This window comes from Sinocyclocheilus grahami, unplaced genomic scaffold, assembly GCF_001515645.1.
Source record: "Sinocyclocheilus grahami isolate Dianchi unplaced genomic scaffold, SAMN03320097.WGS_v1.1 scaffold464.1, whole genome shotgun sequence".
In the NCBI taxonomy this organism is placed as follows: Eukaryota; Metazoa; Chordata; class Actinopteri; order Cypriniformes; family Cyprinidae; genus Sinocyclocheilus; species Sinocyclocheilus grahami.
In genome coordinates this window covers 1,457,884-1,484,054 of record NW_015505643.1, presented here as the reverse complement: position 1 = coordinate 1,484,054, position 26,171 = coordinate 1,457,884, and the positions used below count along the sequence as shown (strand labels likewise).

The 26,171-nt window shown below is 37.8% G+C and overlaps 1 protein-coding gene across 1 annotated transcript in view; it reads left to right on the top strand.

Moving 5' to 3' along the window:
- Positions 1-26,171, top strand: part of LOC107553062 (MAP kinase-activating death domain protein-like) — a 77,706-nt gene that overhangs the window by 38,222 nt on the left and 13,313 nt on the right. Inside the window, exons 6-28 of the mRNA XM_016235153.1 lie at positions 434-565; positions 648-761; positions 896-976; positions 2,207-2,263; positions 3,655-3,827; positions 4,512-4,747; positions 6,225-6,384; positions 7,133-7,236; positions 10,745-10,849; positions 12,719-12,748; positions 14,730-14,789; positions 16,626-16,734; positions 17,449-17,635; positions 17,735-17,885; positions 18,224-18,427; positions 19,924-19,980; positions 22,042-22,142; positions 22,299-22,382; positions 23,797-23,955; positions 24,060-24,177; positions 24,700-24,762; positions 25,385-25,505; positions 25,857-25,962. Coding sequence (XP_016090639.1) covers positions 434-565; positions 648-761; positions 896-976; positions 2,207-2,263; positions 3,655-3,827; positions 4,512-4,747; positions 6,225-6,384; positions 7,133-7,236; positions 10,745-10,849; positions 12,719-12,748; positions 14,730-14,789; positions 16,626-16,734; positions 17,449-17,635; positions 17,735-17,885; positions 18,224-18,427; positions 19,924-19,980; positions 22,042-22,142; positions 22,299-22,382; positions 23,797-23,955; positions 24,060-24,177; positions 24,700-24,762; positions 25,385-25,505; positions 25,857-25,962 — 2,712 coding nt within the window. The remainder of the gene's footprint in view (positions 1-433; positions 566-647; positions 762-895; positions 977-2,206; positions 2,264-3,654; positions 3,828-4,511; positions 4,748-6,224; positions 6,385-7,132; positions 7,237-10,744; positions 10,850-12,718; positions 12,749-14,729; positions 14,790-16,625; positions 16,735-17,448; positions 17,636-17,734; positions 17,886-18,223; positions 18,428-19,923; positions 19,981-22,041; positions 22,143-22,298; positions 22,383-23,796; positions 23,956-24,059; positions 24,178-24,699; positions 24,763-25,384; positions 25,506-25,856; positions 25,963-26,171) is intronic.

The following is a 26,171-nucleotide window of genomic DNA, read 5'->3' as shown; positions in this document are numbered from 1 at the left end:
AATTATTGACCTGGATTTTTATACAGGATTATACAGTATATATATGGATTTTATCAAATGCATCACTATTTTAAATTGCTATAGCAGTATTGTAATTCAGAATTTACTTTAGAGCTGGTTATTTTTTGACACTCCGCTCATTGATATTAAGCTGAGTGTTTAATTTGACAGTCATGCATCATGAGAGGTAACGGTGTTAATAATTTAAAATATTTGACGCTGTATTTACAGAGAGTGTTGGACAGGCTGACGCTTTAGAGGAAGCGATAATATTAGGCGATTTTTAAAATATAGGCTACACTATGTCTGTGTCATAGATGAGGTTAATAGTTGTCTTTAGATCTGCTGTTTCAAATGAGTCTTCATCATTTTGCCAATGCGGGTCACACTGATAATAACGAGGAGACTTACTCTCACCCTTTGCTGTCTGTAGGTGGTACTGCAGTCCCGAGATTATAACGCCCTCTCAATGAGCGTCATGGCGTTTGTTGCAATGATTTACCCCCTCGAGTACATGTTTCCTGTCATTCCACTGTTGCCCACCTGCATGGCCTCCGCAGAACAGGTAACACGGCATCTTTTTTTGAACAGTTGGTGTATAAACATTAAAGCTCTCTTTGTGTCACACGCATATCTTCTTTTTCTAGCTCCTGCTAGCACCCACTCCATATGTCATTGGTGTGCCTGCCAGTTTCTTCCTGTACAAGTCTGATTTTAAGGTTCCTGATGACGTTTGGTTAGTGGATCTGGACTGCAACAAGGTATATCATCTGTTTAAGCTATCTGTAACTACCCAGACATGGGTTTGTGGATTCTACCATGTTGCAAAGCCTTTAACAATGAATTGTGTATACTATAGTGGTCTTATGTTGCTTCTGTATCTTCATCAATGTAGGTCATTGTTCCAAGCAACGCAGAATTGCTCCCTCCCCTTCCTGAACCTGAGGCCTCTGAGCTGAAGAAACACTTGAAGCAGGTAAGCGAACCAGATGTTCTCTTCTCTCTAAGGAGCCCTACCGTTAGCTCTGAATCTGAAGTGAATACTAACTGGATTCTAGAAGCAATGCATAGTAATTATACTGTCTTCTAACAGCTGCTGTGAACTTGGCCAATTCTTGCATTTAAACTAAAGAGAAGGCTGACAATGGCAAATATATTTTTAAACCCTGTCATTTGAAGCCAAAGGCAGACAGAAAATTAGACCTTTTCTGATGTTTCTAAAGTTTATGTTGACTGATTCATATTTTAGATGATCCTTTATGTATTGTAATGACTGCATATTCTCCCCCTTTTTTTGTTCCAGCTCTTGGAGGTAATAAGTTTTGAGTTTCCCTGTCTATAGACTCAATAATGTTTCTAGTTCTCTCGCTTAACCCTTTACAATCCCACATAGACCCTTATCTAGAGCTTCTTACCTGAATCTGGGCACCTCTGAGCTCAATCAAACCCCATTAATATCAACTGTTTAAACATTTCACTGTGTTGTCATTTAATCATTGTCATATACTGACCAACTTCGGCCTTCCTCATGTCTTTTTAATAGAGATGCATTTAATTTGATCACAATCTGTTGTTTTTGTTTTTGCTGGTCTGCAGCAGAATTTCTCAGCCAAATTGATTTACCATTTTGTTTCATCTTGCATCAAACATAATTATCATGCTGTCATTGTAATAACTCAAGCCAAAATAGTCAATACACTGAATCATCAGTTGTGTCTCACAGACTGTGAGTCATGACTCTTCATTTGCCATTATGAATCACCATAATTCAGGTCCTCTGGTCTTTTTGTACATGAAAAAAATTGTATTTCCACAAAATATCACTAAAATGTCTTTTCTTTTTGGGTAATGCCACCAAAAAGAATAGCCTGTTTCACTTTTTGTTTGTTAAAAGTCCTGTTTCACTCTGAAAAGCATCACATTAATGAAGTAAAGGTCAAATAGGCTAACAATGGCATTGTGTTGGCTAACAACTACCAATTAATATTCGCGGGCAAGTTTTGAGTTTTGAACACATTCTCCAATGACAAGTTTGTGTGAGATCTGCTTCCCTTTCCACCTGATAACCCACCAGTTTTCTTCGGACTGGTGTGTTTTGTTGTGTGTGCACCCTTCCTCCACTCATGTTTGGTCACATGATTTCCCAATCTTTCTCAGTGACAGGTAGTCATGTGACATTTCCTCCATGTGTTCTTGTGTCCTTCAGTGTCTGGTAAGGTTGACTGTGATCACCCAAAAGCAGATCTTCGCCTCTGATTCCAAGGTTCACAAATCTTTGCATTTTGAATGTGCACGGAAAAATAACCTCTATCCCCCCGCCATCAACACCCATAGCCCAACACTCTCTGTGACCTTAACAAATATTGAAACCATACAGATATTTCTTTATTCCATACCATTTGAAAAAACAATCTAAAAAATGCACACACTTGCCCCTCTGTTTGCCTCCATAGCCCCTAACTCTTTGCACTCTTCCTCCCCTTCTCTTTGTGTGATGAAGGACCTACAGAAGGCCCCTGTTTCTCATAGCACTATGTTTGGCTTGAGCATGTTTCAATGCAACTTACATTATGCTCATTAACCCAAAGCAAAAAATCTTTGTAATCGGCTGGAGCAGATTGATGCGATTGGTTTGATAGCGTACCGGCCAAATGGCGTGGTGAGTGCAGGGTCTGATGGAATGCCGGCTGAGAGGCATTGAGTGAGCAGTGGCAGAATTCCCAGAGTGCTTTGTTAATGGCTCTATGTGATGACCGCACCCTTCCCTCTAACATTTTGACTATAAAATCTTTGATGCAACACCGTCGGTTCAGGCAATAGCTTTCTCTCTTATCCCCATGTAACGTTTTCTAAATTTTAAAGGGATAGTTCACCCCAAAATTTTAATTGTCATCAATTACTCACTCTCATATTGTTCCAAACCCATAAGACTTTTGTTCATTTTTGAAACACAAATTATATTTTTTATGAAATCTGTTCTTCCGTTGAAAGTTCATTTCACCAAAACGTTGACGCTTCAAATAATTCATAAAGACATTGTAAAAGTAATCCATATTAATCTTCTAAAGAGACCCAATGGCTTTATATTATGAAGATTCAATTTAGGCAATTATTCATATATAAACATCAAAGCCGACACACTTATATAGAGCTCATCAGATATGGTAAACCGAAGCTCAGATGTGCGTGCCGTGAACTATTGAGATTTTTGTACACGTTTGAGTTTCTGTTTACCATGTTTAATGTGTTCTATGTATGAGCATTGATCAGTATTTATATATGAATAAAAAGTCTAAAATAAAGTTGATATTAAACATACTTGGTTTTGAAAGAAATCAAGGTGTGTATGATGGTGGATTTTTAATTTGGGTGAACTCTTCCTTTAATTATGCATCTTATTTAAATAAAAAGAGTGACTATGCTTTCACCTTTGCCATTCAGTAGATCTTTAGACAGAAGTTGGTAACCGTAGGCCTCCAATGTGAGACGTGATTGCCTGAGGCGATAGTGCTCTTAACATCAGTCTCCCCTGTCAGGATTCATTGTTAAATTGATCTCTCCTGTATCCATTTTCCTCCTCCACCTTTCTCTCTCTCTCTCTCTCTCTCTCTCTCTCTCTCTCTCGCGCTCTGTGTCATTGATTACTCTATGCAGGCTCTGGCCAGCATGAGTCTGAACACGCAGCCTATTCTAAACCTGGAGAAGTTTCAGGATGGACAGGAGTTGTCTTTATTGCCCCCCGGTCGTGACAAAGCCTCCCCGTCCTCCACGGAGTTCAACCCACTCATCTATGGCAATGATGTGGACTCAGTTGATGTTGCCACAAGGTATGAAGTATTGTAAACTGTATCAAATGTGACGGGAATGAGTGGTTGGTAGAGTTGCTATGTTAATAGTGTGTGATTTTGGTGCCTTTTTTGAGGTACCTAAATGAAGCTAAAAATAATGATTCTTATGGAAGCCCAGAACAGCCATAACATTTTTTTGTAGGCTTCCATACATTTCTAAACAATCAATGGGTCTCATTCACTAACCATGTATACATACAAATTTGTCTGTGATATCTGCATATCACAAACGCTTTCACGAACAAAAAAACGCTTTCATCTATAACTTTCATACTAATTCTTTTTTTATTTATTTATTTTTTTTTACGATTAAAGCAACTCCTTAAATTGTTTGGCCATGTTTTATGCAAATTACTGTCCTTGGGTGTTCTGTCACTCATTTGGAATACTTAATTCATTAACATTAGAACAAGGTTAAGAACAAATTCATGTGCGGATGCACGTGTTGTGAATCCGGCGGTAATTTTTCATGAGAGGTTTTCCTGTGTGTATAAATATGAATAATCTACACAATTATTAGTGAATGAGACCTGTTGTTTTTGTTAGTGGTGCAGAAAACACAAAATTTGAACCAAGCCAAAAAAAAAAGATACTAATGTTTGTACCATTCCGCCGTATAATTTACATGATAGAAATGCATTATTATTTTGATCTTGCCATTAGGGTGGCGATGGTGAGGTTCTTCAACTCTCCAAATGTCCTGCAAGGGTTCCAGATGCACACACGCACTCTGCGTCTCTTCCCCCGCCCTGTGGTGGCATTCCAGGCCACATCTTTCCTGGCTTCTAGGCCGCGGCGGAATGGATTTACCGAAAATCTCTCCCATACCCAGGCGGTGGAGTACTATGGAGAGTGGGCTCTCAACCCCACCAACCTGGCTTTCCAAAGGATTCATAACAGTGAGAGACATAGATATACCTCATCCTTTGTCCTTAAGTTGTCTTTTCTTTGACCTCCAGATTTGATTGTCACAGTTCGCCCCCTAGTGGCAGTTGTGATGACTTCTCAATTAGATTTCAATTTGTGAAGACACTAACAGTAAGAGAATTTACCCTCTGTTTATTGACCATGGTGGAATAAATGAATAATGTATGCATAGTTGTCCATCTAAATGATTGCCAGCACTTTTAGAAGGAACATATTAGGGTTTGCACAATGCTAAAATATTGCACAATGTAAACAATCATTTCTGACTTTATTCATATCCGCCCATTCAGGTTTCCTGCATGTTCGGTCTTTTCGGTGTGCAAAGTAATTTAACTTCTATTGAATTCTAATCTGACTCGAATTTAGGTTGAGATGTCAATTGATCATTGGTCATTAGAATAATAATGTTCTAGAATAATTGTCTATCCTATTTAAATGCTATTTTGATTGTACTTGTTCATTTGGATTCCGTTAGCGGACCTCACGGTCACATACTTGCCAGTCTTGGTTATTAGACAGAGATCATTGACTAATATGGCCGCTCCTATGATGGCTGGTTCTAAAAGTACTTTTGTTTAGTCCCCTTAGATCTGTACACACTTGAATAAAGCCATATTATCTCTAGTCAGAGGTCACGACCACTACTAAGATATAAGCCGACCAACATTACTTTCTCTGTTAGTAGCTTTGTTTTGGTCATGCCATAGTTTCCTATGATGTACACTTAGCCAGAGTAATATTACAGTAAAGGTTAGGCTCACCCCATTTAGGTTGGTCGAACAACATTCAGTTGACCTAAACAGAAATTCCCTTTTAGCCCTTACAGGTTAAGTAAACTTGAACGAATACCAAGTGTTAGCCAGATCTCTAAATATCCAGTTGGTGTGCCCCATGCTCCTTCTCAACTCTATTTCTGTTGCTAACCTGATGCAGAAATGCGGTAACAAGGATACTTGTCACACTGAGACAATTCAAACGATACCAAACACGACTGTGAATATCACTTGCATTCATGTAGAACATTATATTATGCTATTGACCATTCTGAGTGAGCTGAGTGAAGGGAAAGATGGGTGAGGGGAAGGAAGTGGATGATAGGTGAGAAAGGAGTTTTCCTTTATCTTCTCTCAGTGAGATGTGGAAACGGATGTCTGTTTGTTAATGCACTGTGTTTGTATTGTCCATATCTCAGAAGATCAAAGTGTCTGAGGTTCTTCAAGTCTTCGTACATTATGTATATAATATGCAAAACTAAAATCAAATCTCAGCTCTGCAGAGGGTGAGAACTCAGCCCCCTCTTCTGTTGTGACTTCCAGTCTAATCGCTGTTGTTTGTTGCAGTGTAAATGCAGCTTTACACTTACCTGCATGTAGTTGTACTATAAAGACTGTCCATTATGTGTTTCCCACTTTGTGTGTTGTCAGTAATTATACTGTGTGTGTGTTTCAGATGTGTATGACCCCTCTCTAATAGGCGATAAGCCTAAGTGGTATGCTCACCAGTTACAGCCAGTATTCTACCGTGTGTATGATGGAAACTCTCATCTGGCGGAGGCGTTGAGTGGACCCCTGCAGGATGAGACCAATGATTCAGACCCAACAGATGACAGGTTGAAAACACCCAATACACACTCATACTTGCAGTACTCACTAACACACATAGACCTTCATACACATTCACATCAACTCATGCACAAATGCTATTGATTCTTTTTTTACATATTCAAAAGTCTGGATTCAGTAGTTTTCAAAATAGTTTTGAGTAGTTTATTTGTTTGTTTTTAATGAAATGAATCATTTTATTTAGCTAGCAAATATTTTCAGTTGATCAAAAATAAAGATTTTTATAGTGTAAAGATTTTTAAAGATTAAAAATAGTAAAGATTTACAATTTTTATAGTGAAGATAAAGATTTTTATAGTGTTATAAAAGATTTCTATTTTTAAATAAATGATGTGATTTTGAACTTTCTGTTCATCAAAGAATCCTGAAATAGTTTCCACAAAAATATTAAACAGCGCAACATTTATAATAAGAAGAAATAAGCACCAAATCAGCATTTTAGAATGATTTCTGAAGGATCATCTGACACTGAACACTGGAGTAATTTTATATATATTAAAATAGAAAACCTTTATTTTAAACTGAAATCCTAAATTCTAAAAGCAATATTACTGTTTTTAACTGTATTTTTGATCAAATAAATGCAGCCATAGTGAGCATAAGACACTTCTTTCAAAAATATTACAAAAATATACCAACCCCAAACTTTGGAACTGTAGTGTATTTTTACAACTGTTTTTGTCTATTTTAAATAGAACTTTGTATTTATTTGTTATTGGTGATTGTTTATCTCAGTGACAGTGACAGTGAAGCATACGATGACTCCAGCTCTTCCTACTCATCTCTGGGAGACTTTGTGAATGAGATGATCAAAGGGGACATACAAGGGGACACACCAAGTAAGCTTCTCCATTTTTAATCTCTTTCCTGACAGCATATCGGTATTTCACAATAGTACTGTTTGTACTATATTTTTGATTAAATTAATGCAGATTTGTTGAGCATAAGTGCCCTATTTAAAAAACATTAACAAATTTTACCAACCCCAAACCTTTGAGCGGTAGTGTATATAAATATTTAATCTTTAAGTATCAGAAAGAAAATCTTCAGTGGTATATTAACTTTTGCTAAGGGTTTGATCATTGTAAAATTTCACTAGTATTGAGTAGGGATGCAGCGATTTTGCGATTAACCGCGCTTTAAAACGTCAAGGTTAATTAATCGTAAAGGTTACGCTAAACTGAGTGTTTCTGTTTCATGGAACAGAACTGTTGCAGCTTACGCAAAACGAAAAAAGTTACACTAGCGGTGCACCAGCTTAAAATGACGTGCTTATCAGAGGCACAGAGGCTACTACATGCATTAGATTAACTGTGACAGAGGGACCAAACAGCAAAGCTTTATTTTCACCAGAGAAATGTTTGTCGATAGTGTGGGACCATTTTGGGTACACCAAGAATGACCAGGGGGTCATTTAAATATTGCTGTAAAAAACTGCTGTTAAAGAGCGAATACATAAGGGATAATGCACGGCTTGCTGTACATTGAACGATTTTAATGCAAGAGGTGAAGGCAAGAACCACCTGACGCGAAGCTACAGCTCGTTAGCTCAGCATTCTGCCATTCTGCCCGCTTCAGATCAGTAAATGCGGACATTTATTTGAATTAATTAATTATAACATTTAGCTACTTGAATTAATTATTAGAGAGAGAGAGAGAGAGAGAGTGACAGTTGCCTGTGTGAATTAGCCTATCTGCGTCTCTCCAGTAGGCCATTTAATCTATTTTATTAATAAAAGTCACGGGGCAGCATTCTCAAGAAGTCTGTGTCCTCCTGAATGTTTGTACACGTGTGCAGCGCAATCTCCGATCTCACAAACCAAAATAATAGACATGATTTTCTCAGGCCACATGTAAAATCATATGAATTATTATAAAGATTATTAAAATGAACACGTATGGATGACAGTTGATTACAATATTTCAGTTTATTTCCGTCATTAGTAACAGTGATTGTTATCACTTCCCCTCTGGGACAAATAAAGTTAATATTAGTCGTATATAAATAATAGGCTACTTCATTAACTTTGTTATTTACTATCCCTGTAGTATTATTCATAAGTAAAAACCAACAAGATTTTTTTTCCCACCATGTTTCCAAATTCTCTACCCCAGGTCCAAAAGAAATGTAAAGAATGTACTACTTAAGTAAAAAAGTACTGATAGATAGATTTATTTAGCAATTTTATATAGGCTACTTAATTAAATTTTATATTAGCACATATTTTCTATAATCCTACTGCTCAAAATACCTGTTATTTTCCCAAAATAACCGCTAAATGGAGTCGAGCTATATTTTTGTTGTTGATATGGACTACGTTGACGAGAGTGATGTAGTAATGTTCACGATGAAGCTTACACTGCGAAGTACCTGAGAGAAAACAGATTTGACCGTCTGATTTTCACCAGTAAGAAAAAAGTGTTTTAAAGCTTGTTGTTGAGAATAAGGCCTGAAGTTAGGAAGAACATTTTAAGGAAAATATAATTATATTTTCATAATGATTTTTTTTCTTCTCAAACCTTGTCTGTGGTGTAAAAACACCCCTGGCCAAATGCCCCCAGAGGGCATCACTACCCACTTTGATAATTACTGTAGTTACCATGTTCTGAACATCACATCCTTTATTTTCCCCCAGATGTAATCTATCTAGGTGGTTGGTCGCCGTGATTTAGCCAAGTAAGACATGTTCCTGGATCAACATCTTTTGTTGATCCTGGATCAATATTACTGTTCAAAAATATAGACTAAACCCAATCCCTACCCCTAAACCTAACCCTACCCATAATTTATTCCTAAAATCAGAGGGAAATGATAGCTGATTAACAAGGGTGTTGAAGCACCTAACCCTGATTGTAAGCCTAAAACAGATATTTCCTGAAAAGTTATCTCTCAATTCTGATTGGTTATTTGGAATGTTGTTCCAGGATCAACAAGGATGTTGATCCAGGAACATGTTGAACTTGGTGAAATCACGGTCACCCTAGGTGGTTGAATAAAAATATTTGGACTTTATATCTAAAAATTACCTCAACTTAGCACCAGCAAGCTTGCTAGCTAGACAGTTAGCATCAGCTAAAAATATTAAATATTAAAATCAATATTTTATATTGTTAATCCAAACAATATAAAAATGTATACTGTTGATAAACAATATAAAAACAGATGTCACATAGGGCTAAATGCATAGCATTTTAATAAAACTGTTATCGTTACGGCAGTGGGGAATATGAACGTGCATGAGTTATTTTATTTAGTCTGTGTTATTTTAATGTTTCGTTTTTGTTTTTTTTACCTGAAACATAGAGACACTGATAGATGTGTCTGCATTCAAGCATTTCAGTTGGCTTAAATAGATCATCCTTTACAGCAGATTTAGTTCACAAACAACTGACAGTTTTGACCTAAATATGATTTTCAGTTACAATAATTAATCCTAAAATTCGACATTAGTAACTTACTTTTACATTTACATTTAGTCATTTTGCCAACGCTTTTATCCAAAGCGACTTACAATTGGGCAATACATTAAGCGATTCTTCTTAAAGAGGCAAACAGACACAGGAAGTGCTTGAAATACCATAGTTTTAGGCATTGTTCAAATAAGTACAAGCTAGAAAAAGGAAGGAATAAATAAAGAGAAAGAAAAAGTTTTTTTTATTTTAATTTTTTTTAGCAGCATCAGTCGCGCGCGCGCGCTCACACGATCTTCCGGTTCTTACTTGTGAATTCAGTTCACTGGAGACTCGCACTAAACGGTTCATTTGAATCAGTGAGCTGTCGACTCGAGAACAGCTGCTATCGGTTCATTCTAATTCGTGAATGAATCGGTTGGTGCGATTTGCGAACCGATTTAAAAGGTTCATTGAAAAGAATCAGTTCGTTCTTGAATCAGACACCGCTTCTGTGTGTCGGAGCACATGATGTATTATAAGGAGTAACGATTTGTTTTATGAAATGTAGTGAAGTAAAAAGTACGATCTTATGCTTTGGAATGTAGTAAAGTAAAAGTTACTCAAAATAAAACTACTCCAGTAAAGTACAGATACTTTAAAAATTACAGTAACGAAATAAAACTACTCCGTTACTGTCCACCACTGTAAATAACACTTTAATATCTAAAGAGTGTTCATGTGATTTTATACATTAGTAATCTTGGGAAATTAATAAATGCGTAATAATCGTCATAATCGTAAAACCGTGATTATTCCTCAGACAATAATCGTACCAACAAAATCTATAATCGTTGCATCCCTAGTATTGAGACTGACTATTGAAATTTCTGGTATTGTTGCTGCATTACACACAAACTTGTGTTCTCTTTTATACGGTTCACCTTAATCGTATGTGTGCAGGTAACCTGTATAAAAACCATGGCACCAGTTTCAGTCTGTCCAGTCTGGCTCTGCCTAATAAAGCACGAGAGAAGAACACGCCGTTCCCCAGCCTCAAAGGTACATACATCCCCTCAGATCTCTCCATGTGACCTTCCTACTCATCCACCCATCTCGCCCTGTCTCATTCCTCCATTCTAATCCAGTTATCTTCTCCTCCTCTTCTTCTTCTCCTTCTCTCCAAACCCTTTCTTTATCTTTCCTTTCCCTGTCTTCTTCATTCTTACTGCCGTCTTTACAAAGACAGTGCTATTAATGGTTGAATCACTCCAATTAGACAATCTTGTTGTATTACCTCCACCGCCCTGTCTCATTCCTCCATTCTAATCCAGTTATCTTCTCCTCCTCTTCTTCTTCTCCTTCTCTCCAAACCCTTTCTTTATCTTTCCTTTCCCTGTCTTCATTCTTACTGCCGTCTTTACAAAGACAGTGCTATTAATGGTTGAATCACTCCAATTAGACAATCTTGTTGTAAATTCAAGTAATTTAAAGGGGCCATATGATGCGATTTCATGTTTTCCTTTGTCTTTGGAGTGTTAAAAGCTGTGTTTGCATACAGAAGATCCATAAAGTTGCAAAGATTAAAGTTTCAAACCCAAAGAGATATTCTTTATAAAAGTGAACGCTCATCCATGCCCTCCTAAAACGCCTCGTTTAAACACTCCCACACATATCTACATCACTGTGTGGGACGATTTGCATAGCACCGCCCAAATGTATACGCAAAGAAAGAAAGCATAAATTTTATTCTCGCTGTAATATTGTTGACCACCATGTCGTGGAGATGCTGTGTTTCATTGCAAAAGCCAAACTACTTTGTTTGGCCTTCCAAAAGAGGATACAACTAGAAGTGCATTTTACTGTACGGCATTTTAGAAGTTTCCTAAACTTGATAAGGGGCGTAACATTTCCAACACACGCTTGAGGTATCCAGCCAATCACAACACACTAGATAGCTGGCCACTGTGTGGGACGATTTGCATAGCACCGCCCAAATGTATACGCAAAGAAAGAAAGCATAAATTTTATTCTCGCTGTAATATTGTTGACCACCATGTCGTGGAGATGCTGTGTTTCATTGCAAAAGCCAAACTACTTTGTTTGGCCTTCCAAAAGAGGATACAACTAGAAGTGCATTTTACGGTACGGCATTTTAGAAGTTTCCTAAACTTGATAAGGGGCGTAACATTTCCATCACACGCTTGAGGTATCCAGCCAATCACAACACACTAGATAGCTGGCCAATCACAGCACACCGTGCTTTTTAGAACGATAAGCTTTGTAAAAATCGACGCGTTTCAGAAAGGCAGGGCATAGAGGAGCAACAATAATGTACGGTATGTGGAAAATAATGTGTTTTTTTTTTTTTACCTTAAACCGCATAAACACATTGCATTACACCAAATAATGTTCTTTTTAGCAACGTCATATGACCCCTTTAAGGGTCAGATAAGCAGATGTTAATTCTACTTCAGTAATTCTGTAGTTTAAGGAAAAGTAACACTATGTCTGTTTAGTTCAGGCATTAGGTTTAGAAAGATTCCAACCTCAGCTGTTTAAAAGGAATGTTTCTTCATCTTAGTTGACTAGTTTTAATTTTTCTACTTTTTTCTCTTCTTCCTTTATAATTTGTTTTATTAAAACAAATATATTATTTTAAAGAATATTTACATTTTGATTTAACAGAGGACACATATCAAGGTTTGTGGGAATGTTGCCTGATTTCTTTACCCTAACCCACATGTCTTTTATCCAGTGTTGCTGCCCAGAAAGTGACCAGTATCTTGCCTCCTCTTTGCACTGTGAAGAAACAGAAAGGCGTAGACATAGTCACTTTCTAAGCTAGCAACCACAGTTCTTATAGCTGCTGTTGTTATTGTTGACTTTATTTTCTGTTTGTTTATGATTTTGGATGATTGTATTGCTCAGACGATGCTGATGACAGTCCTGAGAGTCCTGGTATGTTTCATATCTGTATCCTGCCCTAATGATGAAACCAGTTGCTGTTGATATAAATATAGACCCTTTGAGTCCTGAGAGAATGAGAAACTCTGCCCACTTTTCTCACTCTGAACCTGACTGACAGACTTGCATTGGTTCCTATCTCCTGTCCTGGATGCTTCCTTTTACACCCCTGAATCTGAACTATAGCGCCAAACAACTGATAATGTGTGCTATTTCAGGGTTGGAAAATAAAATCTCGTGGGACAGCAGTTTGGAACCTCTAAGATAGAGGATATATCTGTGCTCACATATATCCACTATGCCTTTCCTTCTCCTCGTTCCTATTCTGTGATTATTAGTAATGAACATAATAATGGTGGCACCACTTAATAGACAACAGCCAGTTTGTGGTTGCATTTCGAAACATTTTTCTTTCTATACAGAAAGGATGTTTCTGTAGGAATGGAATGATGTGATTTTTGACTGCTCTTTGTGTCGTGTGCGGTGTGTTTTTGAAGTGATCTTTCCTTCATTTGTGTGTCATCTCAATTGGAGACAGAGTTGAGGTCTGTTCCATTTCAATTCCAACTGAACTTCTTGGGTGAATTGAAGATAACAAAACCATTACAGTACATTGTGCATTTCAAGCTCTGTTCAGCTTCAGAACTGAAATGTAGTAAACTTGGATGATGGGTTTCCACCAAAGTCTCGATAAAGAAGACTTTGAAGTCTGGTGGTTGTGTAGGTGTTTTAAGATAAATCGGTGATATGTCAAGGGTTGTAGCTTGTATGCACAGATATTGTGCTGCTTTAAGCAGAGCTGGGTACAGGAGAAAACCAATAGAGCTCTCCTGGGGAGGCCAAACCATTCCAGCTAAATTGTCGACTGGTAATAATTTTTTTTCTTTTAATGTTCAGTGAACACACAAGCACACCCCTTTTCAGAATAGTTTCACTGCCTCTATTGACCAGTGGTTATACTGTGCCAATTTGAAAAAGGTGCTATTGGCCTTGTTTTCTTTAACAATAAACAAAAATCAATTTGATGTAATGTTATTAAAAATGTGCCCTCTTTGCTATTTCCAATAAGTAATTTTTTGCTCTTTTCAGAGTTTATATTCCTCAAACAGCATCAAAATGTACAGGGTTTTCAAATACAGTATACTATGTAATATAACAATATTAATCAATGAGTTATGACTATTCTGAATTTTAAAACTCACACTGAGAGGAATGAATCTAGATTTCATGTCATGTTGAATGTGGTAATTCCTTTAAAGTTGTGATGAACCAAAAGGAGCAGCATCTATTCTTCTGGATTGTACATACAAATGTAATGGATTATCAGAAAAAAAGTATTTTGAATGGGGACTTGGTTCTATTGAGTCTTGAGTCTTTTAATAATTGAAACATGCACAAATGAATTGTTCAAGTTAAGATGAGTAACATGCATTTACAAAATAGATTTCATGGCAACTTTAAAGATAAAAATATTTGAATTCCTTTATATATTATTTATTATTTAGGGCTGAAACGTTTTTATAACATTACTGGTTATATTAGCCATGGTATCTGTTTAGTTTTTGTTATTTTCATGAATTGAGTTTTGTAGAATAGCTTCATTCTATCATTAATCAAATGTAATCACAGTTAATCAAGACCTCCCAAATCACAAGCTATTCTGACCAAATGAAAGTCTGAAATGCTTGTATCTTTCTGATTTCCGTCTTTCTCTCATTTTTTCCCTCTCTCTTTCTCTTTTTTCCTCTTTTCTCTCTCTCTCTCTCTCTCTCTCTCTCTCTCTCTCTCTCTCTCTCTCTCTCTCTCTCTCTCTTTCTTACATGTTCCATGCTCTCTGCTGGTTTTCTCTGTTGTATATGTACATGTGTCCGGTGCTTGTGGTTGTGGGTTGATGTTTGGACTGGTTCTGTCTGGGCCGGTGTTGTTCTCTGTCCCCTCTTTGACCCCCTGCACTAATTCTGGCTTCTGTGTCCAGTATTTGGGCTAAATTCTCTAATGGAGATTGTAACAGAGATCGGCCCGGGGAGCGGAGAAGGTGGGTTCTGCCCTTTGCTGCGTGAGCTGCATGCTTCTCCAAAGCCAGTCAGCTACATCTCCCAGCATCCTGTTCCACCGTTGCTTCCTCATTCCTCACATCCGACGGTCACCTAATGTCAGATGTCAGTCACTGTGATTGTAACCATTTGACTCTTTTGTTCACATGTCATGTCTTCTGTTGATGGACTGGGCCTGTAATGTTGTAGAAAGAATAGGACTTGTGCTATAGCATATAGAAATTTTGGGAAAAGTGCAGGTTAGAGAGATTGAAGATCTCAGTGAGGCTTGTCTAATAAGCTCTTGGCCGCATTTGGATTTTGGATTATCCTAGAACTGAGATGAAGTTGTTTGAGAGATTGTCCAGAATGTGCAGATCTAGGTAGAAAGTGGCTACTTTGACTGCATTTTATTTATTTGTAAATGAATGCTGGTTTTTGTGGGGAAAAAGGGTCAATTATTCAGTTGTTAGTGCAGAATAAACTGATTCATGGTTATTGAAGATTGTTCTGTGCCACACTGGGGTCCTGATCATCCTTTCTGTGTTCATCCAATAATGACCTACTGACTGTACATTATATTTTAAGGTTGGTAAGATTTCTTTATTGATCACCAAGGCTTCATTTATTTGATCAAAAATGCAGTAAATAATCTATATTCAAATATAGTAAATACAGTAATATTGTGAAATAATGTTCAAATTTAAATTAACTGTTTTGTATTTTAATATATTTTAAAATGTTGTTTATTATCAATTCTCAGAAGCCATTACTTCAATCTCCAGTGTGACATGATTCTTCAAAAAATATTCTAATATGCTGAGTTGCTAATATTTCTTATTATTATCTCTGTTGAAAACTGATTCAAAATACCTCTTTATGACATATAGTTATTCAGACTTCATTATGAGGCATGTAAGTCTGAAAATATTCCCTTGCCCAATCGAACGTGTAATCTAACCACACAGTGTGAAATGTGTGTAAAGATGTCCATCTGTTAATGCCTTTGTATGCAGCACAAACCATCCATGCACCGGTTGTGCTTTACGCATGTAAATGTTCAGATGAATGCACAAATGCACAGAGGCTGGATAGACACACACACACACTGAATTGCTTTGTGTGTGTTGGTGTATGTACTGTTGCCATACACTCACAGCTAAGTGTGTGTAGTATGATCATCTGAACTGAGAGGGCTTTTTTCGTTCTTTTTTTTGTGTTTCTTGTTGCCATGCAGTCTGTTTCTCACTCATCCATTCTTCCACTTATCTTTCTCACTCTGTTCTTTGCCTGTGTGTGTGTGTGTGTTTCCTCCAACAAGCGTCATTGTTCCTGTAGCTCTCCTTACTGCTCCAGTCCTTCAGTTGCACCTCTAACTGTCAACGTTAGCATCATTAGTCATGTAATACCCCCTTACTGCAATGTCCAAAATACTGAGGCGCAAAGGAAAATTTGCAAGTTGGTTGAGTGTGTGAATCTGTTAAAAGATGTATGTGTGTTGCCCTTTATTTAGATTGATTCTGTACTATTACCAGATGCAGGGTTAAAACATCTGTGTAGAGGCCATAGACTGCACTGTGTTTTAATGCTGTAGTCATTGTGTTTCAGCTGTGGTGTTTATTAGATGTGTGTTCTCAAGTGAATTTTTTATTAAATAATTTAAATGAATTCACACTTTATTTGTGTGTGTGTGTGTGTGTGTGTGTGTGTGTGTGTATGTAGAGGTGAGTAGTTTGGTGGATGGGTGGGTGTTGACACATGGAAGCAGGTTTCGTGACACACACATACGTTCATATAAGGTCTATATCCAGTCTGACAAAGTGAATGGTCTGTTGTAGGTGCTCGAGCTCCCAGAGCGCTGGTAGATCAGAAATCCTCTGTTATTAAGCACAGCCCCACCGTCAAGAGAGAGTCTCCATCTCCTCAGGGCAGAGCCAACAACACCAGGTACTGCAGTGACGCTCATATTAATTCATTTAGGCACTTTTATCTGAAGGATGTTGCGAATTAGAAAAATGCAAGCAGATGTGATTACTCCAAGCAAGAAAACACTACAAGTAGTGCTATCATGCATATATAACAAGAGTACAATGGTGACCACCCACTAGTACTTTTAATTTAAATACAAATAATATAATAATATAAAATGTTTTTATATAAATAATATTTAGAAATACATTGTACATACATTATCAATTTATACATGCATGGTTCTTTTCTGTTTGAAGTTATATTTTAAAATGTAATTTATTCTTGTGGTGGCAAAGCTGTCATGTTAGAATGATCCTTCAGAAATCATTCTGATTTGCTGAATTTATGCTCTAGAACCATTTCTCGTTATTAATGTTTAAAGGACAGTTCAAAAGAACAGCATTTATTTGAAATGGAATTCTTTAGTAATATAATGTATCTTTGCGAAATAAAAAGAATACATTAAAAAAATAATAATAATTCTGTCATGATGCCCTAACTGATATTGTTAAAAATATAGGTATTATTAAAAATATACCATTAATTTATAACCTCAGAACAACAAAATTGTTAAAATTAATTATTTTATGGCAAAAAATTAATGGGATTTTTACTTTTTTATCCCTTCTGTTGTGCTCTGTTGAATGCCTGTGAAGTGAATATGTGGCTCTTCCTCTTTTTGCTGTGCAGTGAGAACCAGCAGTTTCTTAAGGAGGTGGTCCAGAGCGTGCTCGATGGGCAGGGTGTGGGTTGGCTCAACATGAAGAAGGTACGCCGCCTGCTAGAGAATGAACAGCTGCGAGTCTTTGTGCTCAGCAAACTCAACCGTGTGGTCCAATCAGAGGAGGACGCTCAGCAGGAAGTTATAAGAGACGTGGTAAGTTGGAGTGACAAGTAAAACAACAGTTGATGAACAAAAACTCTACTTTGACTTGTGCTTTATTTATTATATGGTTTTGTGTGCCTGTTTATATAGGAGATAAACAGGAAGGTATACAAAGGCATGTTGGACCTATTGAAGTGCACAGTGTCCAGTTTGGAGCACTCATACACTAATGCTGGCCTGGGAGGCATGGCCAGTGTCTTCAGTCTGCTAGAGATAGCACGCACCCACTACCAAACCAAAGGTAACTTTCATTCGAATGTCCAAATTAAATTTTTTTGTTAATATTTAGCATCAAACATGGTTTCTGCCTGCGTTCAGAGCAGTAGATATATACCAACACAAAGAGTTTCTGCTTTCTAGAAGGTTCTTGTTCCTCTTCACAGCCGTGTGAATCTTGGTGTCAGACACTTTTACATATCCTTGGGTTTCAGCATTTTTTTCTCTACCTGTTTGGAGAAATCACCTGTAACCTACCTTCAAATTTAACTTCTATCCTTTTTGTCTCCATGTGTCTTTGCTGTTTCCTCTTCTTCCTTTTTCCCGTGCTCTATTTCCTCGGGGCCCACTTGTGGCTCGCAGACCCAGAGAAGCGGAAACGGAGCTCCATGGAGGGTGTTAGCAGCCCAGGCAGTAAGGAGAGCCCATCGGGCCGAATGGAGAGCGCCAGGGCGGCAGGCGTGCTCCTGGTACCCCGTATCCAATTGCCACCACCCTCTACTGAGAAATCGTCACGGCAGTTTGATACCCGGAGTCTGAACGAGGAGAATTTTATTGCCTCCATTGGTGTGTAAACCGCAGTCCCCATTGCATGGCCCCCTTCTCGCTGCTTGTTACGTTCCCTGAGCTCTCTGGGAGCCACCTGTCCCTTAGGGCCGCATCCTCTATTTCATTAACTGTCTACACCGACTTTGTGCCAGAAGTTAAGACCTAAGTTGGCTCAAGAGTTCTTTTACCAGAAAACTAAAATTGTGCCATAATTTACTCATCCTCATGCTGTTTCAAACCTGTATGACATTCTATCTTCTGTGGAACACAAAAAAAGATGTTTTGAAAGTCATTGGGGTCTAAAACATTGCACTGGGACCCTTCATTGATGGACAGAAAACAAATTTACTATCTACTTCTACTTTTACTACTACTTCTACTTTCGTGTTCCATACAGGTTTGGAATGACATGAGGCTCAGATAATGACAGATTTTTTTTTTTGGTTTAAATATTCCTTTAAACATTGTAGTATGAGTGATCCTTCCAAAAACAGTTGTCAAATTCTCCAGTTCCATAGCTTTTGAAGCCAACAAATATTTTAAGGTGGCATTGGTTGGTGTAGACACATCAGTGGAATATTGTGATAGGTATGAACCCAGTTTATGTAGACTTCTTCTGGAATGTTCAACGTGTTTTTTTTTTCAAATCCTGAATGCCAGTCCTGACTCCCCTTAAATCCATTGGATGCATGTTAGTGAAAGACCTGCAGCTAACTAAGAGTGAAATAGTGGGACGGTGAAGGTCTTGGACTGTACCACTACTCTCTTTAAAAGGGTCCTGAGCTGTTTCCTCCCCTGTTAACAGTCCTATGATGACCACAGACGTCTGCTTACATTAAAAATGTCTGAAATGGCTTGTGGATTTTTAGGCCCAGGTCTCTGATTGGCAGTCATATCTGGGTCTGTGTACAGGGGACCGTTCACCCTCTCCAAAGCCCAACCCTCATAACCTTGCCTTGTCTGTCCTTTGGTAATAATGCACCTGCAATTCTACGGAATGTCTTTGAGACTGCACCCCCTGCTTTTGCAACAGCTCATTTCACCCACCAGCTGTGAGGCTGATTTGTCGTCCTCATCTCACACCTTTTGCATCTCCCAGGCCATCCACCCTCGCCTTGGAGAGCCATTTCCCATTATGGATGACAACAATGGGGAAAGAAAACTGAGTCATGAGGCTGATTTTGTGAAATCCATCATTTTGGCTCTTCAGGAACAGGGTCGCAGAGCTTAGGATGTTTTGTAATGGGACTCAATTAGCTTTAAATGATTGGATGGTTTTACGTGACATCAGATCCTTCATTTAGCTTGCATATGGCTGTGTGATCATTGCAAAACATCCTTGTTTTGAAAAATTAGATTTTGCACTTGTTCAGTTTTATTTGTTTTTTGAATTATTTTTCTCTTAAAAAAAAAAAAAGAAAAGAAAAAAGCTCATCCTCCATATCTGACCATTCAACTGGCTCTCTGATTCTCTCTCTGTCTTTCTCTCCTTGCTTGCAATGCATCTTGGGTAGAATTGTGGAGCAAGCACCAGGATAACAGAAAGCAAAAAGCTTTGGATAAAGAACAGAGTAAGATCACTTCCCTAAGCACCCAATTAGACTTTCCTTTGCAGAACTGCAAAACAACTCTGTCCTTCTACCTGCACCAGTCCTCTTCCCTTAAACCACTTTCTATTGTGGGGTGAAAAATTAGATTTTGCCCTTTTTCAGTTTTTTTTGTTTTTTGAATTTTTTTTCTCTTAAAAAAAAAAAAAGCTCATCCTCCATATCTGACCATTCAACTGGCTCTCTGATTCTCTCTCTGTCTTTCTCTCCTTGCTTGCAATGCATCTTGGGTAGAATTGTGGAGCAAGCACCAGGATAACAGAAAGCAAAAAGCTTTGGATAAAGAACAGAGTAAGATCACTTCCCTAAGCACCCAATTAGACTTTCCTTTGCAGAACTGCAAAACAGGGACTCTGTCCTTCTACCTGCACCAGTCCTCTTCCCTTAAACCACTTTCTATTGTGGGGAGAAACAGAATCTGCCCCCAGATATTCAACTACTTTTCAAAAAGCCCATTTAGACATGTGGCCCAAACATTGTCAACAAATAAATAGCATTTATTTAAAAGGAGCAAGGTATAAAGTTGCAAAGTTAAAATTTGCAATCCATTCAGTCAATTTTGAGGTTTAAAAATAAGTCCTGAACACATAAAGATTTAGCTTATATTGAAATTAAATCAGTATTTGGGCCAGTATTTCTAAGTGTGCAAATCCAACTCTTGACTAGAGATGTGCATTTTGACAGCTTGAGTACTTCGCACATATCAGCTTGGGCTACTTGAGAACTCTGGGTGGGAACTGAGCACTTTTTTTATATCACATCTTTCCGTTTTATTTAAGCATCTCATGCCATGAGCTGAGTGTTTTTTAAGATTTGCTGTACAAATCTTTTTGGTCTAGTTTAGTTCTTTTAATAGTTCATTTAAAAATGCAATGCAAGACCCCTGTGCTAGAATGTGTGCCTGTGTATACACTCCGTGTGATGAGTGTCGTTTCTGATGCGGACTGAAAGTCCGTCTCTGTGTGTAGGTGGGGTCCAATCAGAGCAATCAGACTACAAGGTACCATCCCGATATACTGTTGTAACCAATCACAAAACGATCAATTAATTAGTCAATGCTTTCACTTCATAGTACTCATGCTCATCCCTATTAATGACTGGTTTGTTTTGTTTTTACCTTAGCGACTTTTCTTGAAAGCATTCACATTTTTTCAACCGTGATGGAATAGATTTATCCCACACGCACCTAGATTTTTTCAATTTTTTTGTTGAGTTCCTACATTTATTTATTTTTTCATTGCTGTCAGGTGGTGTAAATAAATGAAAATCTGATGATTTTTGAAGAGCAGTTCTTCTTACAGTTACTTCTCGATGACTGAACACGGTGTTGTCTTTGGTTTTCCACTTAATTTCTTAATTATCTAAGTATGAGATGTGAGATAAACTACATTATGGCACATTTCAGTTACTTATTTCAGTCGAGTATTGAGTGAATTTCAAAGAATCTTGTTAGAGTTCCAAAGACCACATGCATCTGTGAAGAAAATGCTGAAAAAGCCACTAATTTCGCTTTGATTTCACTATGGAAGATTTAAAATACAGCTTTACTATTATTATATTTCTTTTGTTCTTGATGCCTCATACAGTACAGCGTAATTTAACCAAGTTGGGGTTTGCAATCGCAATATTGGTTTCTTCGTTTAAGAAGCAGTGAGTGCGCTAGTTGTAGCTGAAGCTTCCTCCTGTCCGATGGATTAACTGTGTTTGCCTGCATGTGTGACTGCTTCTGTCTGCGTGTCTGTGATACCTAGCGCTACTGTGAACTGATCTGGCCCATTGTCAGCTGATCTGCTTCTGTGAGTTTCCCCAATATGACCGCAATCATTATTTGTTTTTCTCTGCCTTACCTGCGTAGTCTAATGAGTGGCCGCCGGCTGAATGGCATTATTCCCCTCTGTGAAATCGATAACGGTTATGTCACTCTCCAGAACAGAGATGGCTTCAGCTCGCTGTTAGTCATGTGACGTTCCAAAATGCAGCGCAGAGAGTTAATGGATGGAAGAGCTGATTATGTGCTTTCTACAGGGGCTGATGGAGGAAAACAGCGTCTGGAAGGTGGAGACACTGAGGAAAAGAAATCACAGATCAGTGCTGACAGTGGCCTCAGTGTGACGTCTGGCTCACAGGTGGGTTTTAACCTAATATCACAATATAAATCTTAAAACTTATTTACTTATTATTTTGGAATTTAATGCATATAAATATACCTGTACATACTATTGTTCATATTGTTCATAATTTCCTTTTTTCATCTCTGTTCTTCTTGCTCGTCTCCTCTGCAGAAGAGTGATACGGAGTCCCTGGCGAGCTCCGAGCCTCCTGCTCTGACGCGAAGCACCAGCCAGGACTCAGAGGCTAGCACAGTGGTAGGGCACGGCCATTACAGAGACACTGCCATTCTTTCCTTAAAATACACTCCTGCTGATCCAGATCATATGTAGTTCCCACAGACAGTTTTGTTTCACAGTTTTTTACAGACTTATTGTTGTGGCCATACCAAAAATCTATTTATTTCTATCTTGCGTTGTAGACAAGTTTGTTACTTTCTGTTTGTGTAGTGTAGTGTTTGTGTTTATAGATAGCTCACTCAAAAATAAAAATTCTTTCATAATTTACTTTTATCCCCTTATCAATCCAAACTTGATATTTTCTTTCTCCTATAGACCACAAAATCAGACTTTAAGCAGAATGACCATAACAGTAGTCCATACAACTCCGATGCTATCTTTCAGGTGTTCTGAATCTGATATTTGAATATGTTCTCTGAATAAATTATTTAGGATCCAGTCTCTCCTCAAAAGACTTGGAATACAGCTCAAGCTTGAAGCTTTCAGTCAATTGAGTCACTTTTGATTTATATACTACCTTTCAAAAGTTTGGGGGTCAATAGTTTTTTTTTTTTTTTAATTAAAACTTTTAGTAAAGTGAAGTGACATGTGGCCAAGTATGGTGACCCATACTTGGAATTAGTGCTCTGCATTTATCCCATCCAAAGTGCACACACACAGCAGTGAACACACACACACACACACACACCCACACACCCGGAGCAGTGGGCAGCTGGGGAGCAGTTGGGGGTTCAGTGCCTTGCTCAAGGGCACCTCAGTCGTGGTATTGAAGGTGGGAGAGAGTACATTCACTCCCCCCACCTACAATCCCTGTGGGTACGAGACTCGAACCAGCAACCTTTGGGTTACGACTCTCTAACCATTAAGCCACGACTTTTTATTCAGAAAGGATGCATTTAATTAAATAAAGACATGCTTAAGTTTCTTAAGTTACTTATTTATGTTTCAAATGAATGATGTTCTTTTGAACTTTATTTTAATCAAAGAATAACAATAACAAATGTTTCATGAGCACCAAATCAGCATATTAGAATGATTTCTGAAGGATCAGGTGAAACTGAAGACTGGTGTAATAGCTGCAGAAAATTCTGCTTTCCCCTCACAGGGATAAATTGTTTTAAAATGTATTAAATTAGAAATCTGTTATTTTAAATTGTAATAACATTTCACAATATTGCTGTTATTATTGTATTTTTGATAAAATAATTGCAGCCTTGGGTAGCAGACTTTTCTCAAAAACATTAAAAATATCTTAACAACTCCAAACTTTTAAACATTAGTGTAAACAATCAGCTTAATTTCGTTTCCCAGAAAAATCATGCTGATTTTAAACATTTAGATTTTTCAATTTAAAATGAACGATCCCATTGAGAAGCTGCATAATGCCTCTTGATTGTTGTGCTATTGCTGATGTCTGAACTTGGATCTGCAGGTGAGTAACAGCTCAGGTGAGACGCTGGGTGCAGACAGCGACCTGAGCAGCACTGCTGGAGACGGCCTGACAGGAAGACATGCTCAACATCTCAACCTGTCCCGTGGCACACTGTCTGACAGCGAGATTGAGACCAACCCTGCGACCAGCTCTGTGTTTGTCAGTAGTTCTCTCTGTTTTAGTCATTCTCTTCACTGCATCTGATCAAATGAAAGATAATAAAATAATGAATATGAACATGGTGGTCAATGTCACACACATAGGGCAAGACTCATAAGCTGAAGCCAGGAGTGAAGGAACCTGTTGGTGTTAATAAGGGAACACCAGCTCCGCCCCTCGAGGATGTTAGCATGAGGATATATCTGTGTGAGGGGCTGCTGGGTAAGAGTTATTCCTCTTTCTTTTTTTTTAAAATCCATTTAACATTCCTTTCCTTTCATTCATTTTGTTTCCTTTTTTCTTTTCTTCTTTCATGTCCGTTCTCACTGCTTTAGTAATAAACTCTGGCATATTTTTAAATATCTGTGTTCATTAAAATGATGCGGTATTTCCAAAAGTTGTCTCTGTTGGTTTTCCATAACCTCAACATTTTAAAATTGTAGTAACATATCTGCTGCACAAAACAAATCTTTATTACTGACTTTATCCTAATGATTGCAACAGTTTATTCTGTAAATCCTGCTTATGTTCTGACCACTAGAGCTTTGTAAAGTGTTCTGTTAATTTGCTGTTTGCTCTTGAGCTCCAAATATGTCCTCATATTAACCATCGTGTGATGAATTATTGGTTTGCCTATCTCTGACAGCACACAGCTTCGCTTCTAACACTTTCTTTGCCTTGTGCTCTGTCGCCTTTTCCCACTCCCTCTTTTTTCTTTTTCTCCTTCCGTTTAATGCCACAAAGGGCGAGATAAAAGCTCAGTTTGGGACCAACTGGAGGATGCTGCCATGGAAACCTTTTCTCTGAGTATGGCTGAACTCTGCCTTTGACCTTTGGGATGTGTGTATTTTGGGATTGTGAAGTTGTAGTATTAGACACGACATGTCTTCCCTTACATCCATACTGTGGCTGTGTTTAAGTCTTGTAAAGAAGCATGTAGGGTGTTTTTAATTTTTCCCATGAAATGAAATATATTTGAATTTATTGGTGTGTGCATGGTACTGTTTGCATGAAGAGAGAATTAAAATACACAAGCCAGAAGGAGCAGATACGCCAACTTTATTTTGTAATTTAATGTGTTTGTGTGAAATTGAGGGGTGATGAAAGCTGCTTGAGAGAATGTGAATGCTAAAACAATAAGCAGATGTATGGAGGCGTGTGTTATCTCTGTGTTAAAATTAATTTCATAAGGTTTGATAGCAAGCTCTATCTATTACAGCATGCAGTTGCTTTGGGTGCTTGAGGTCTCTTTCTGTTTGTTAATTTATGGAGGGTGTTTTATTTTAATACTCATTTAAAATTTAATACTCTAGTTTTTATGGCTATGTCTTGAACATCTGACATTTACAATAAGAAGTGTTTTATGCTGGCATGTTGAATTGAAATACTGTTTTACTCAAGTTAAGAGTGAAAATGTGTGTATGGGTAGGTAAGGAGCGCTCTACTCTGTGGGATCAGATGCAGTTCTGGGAGGATGCCTACCTGGATGCCGTTATGTTGGAAAGGGAAGGAATGGGGATGGATCAGGGACCTCAAGAAATGATTGACAGGTTAGTATATTCTTTAAATGCCTACCTAATTGTTCACACTGAATCGAAAGCAACACAAAATGAAATTGAAAAACATCTGCATAACTAGTCCAGAATGAATTTCTTTCATTCATAATCCTCTGATTTCAGAAGTTTACATACTTTACTGATAGAATGCAGAATACATACTGGTTGTTCACATGCTTTTATACAAATTTCACCCATCTTCACATTTTCCGCTCCAGGAGAATGAACAACACATTGGAATACTTTTAAGCTATAAGCTATTTAGTTATGCTAGGAATCAGATGTTATCTGTGCTGTTGTGTTTTGTTTATGTTGTCTAAATGTGACTGTGCTGTGGTCTCTCAGGTATCTGTCTCTTGGAGATCATGACCGCAAGAGACTGGAGGACGATGAGGACAGACTACTGGCCACTCTTCTGCATAACATGATCGCCTACATGCTTATGTTGAAGGTATACACAAACACTCACTCATGGATATTTTTCAAGTGAACAGTTCAGTTGTGACATATTCAGCCATTCGGTGTTTCCAAATTATTACGTTTATACACTGATGTTCAAAAGTTTGGGATCAGTAAGATTTGTCTCTTCTGTTAATCATGGCTGCATTTTTGACTATAAATACAGAAAAAACAGCCATTTGCCATTTTAAAATAATGTCT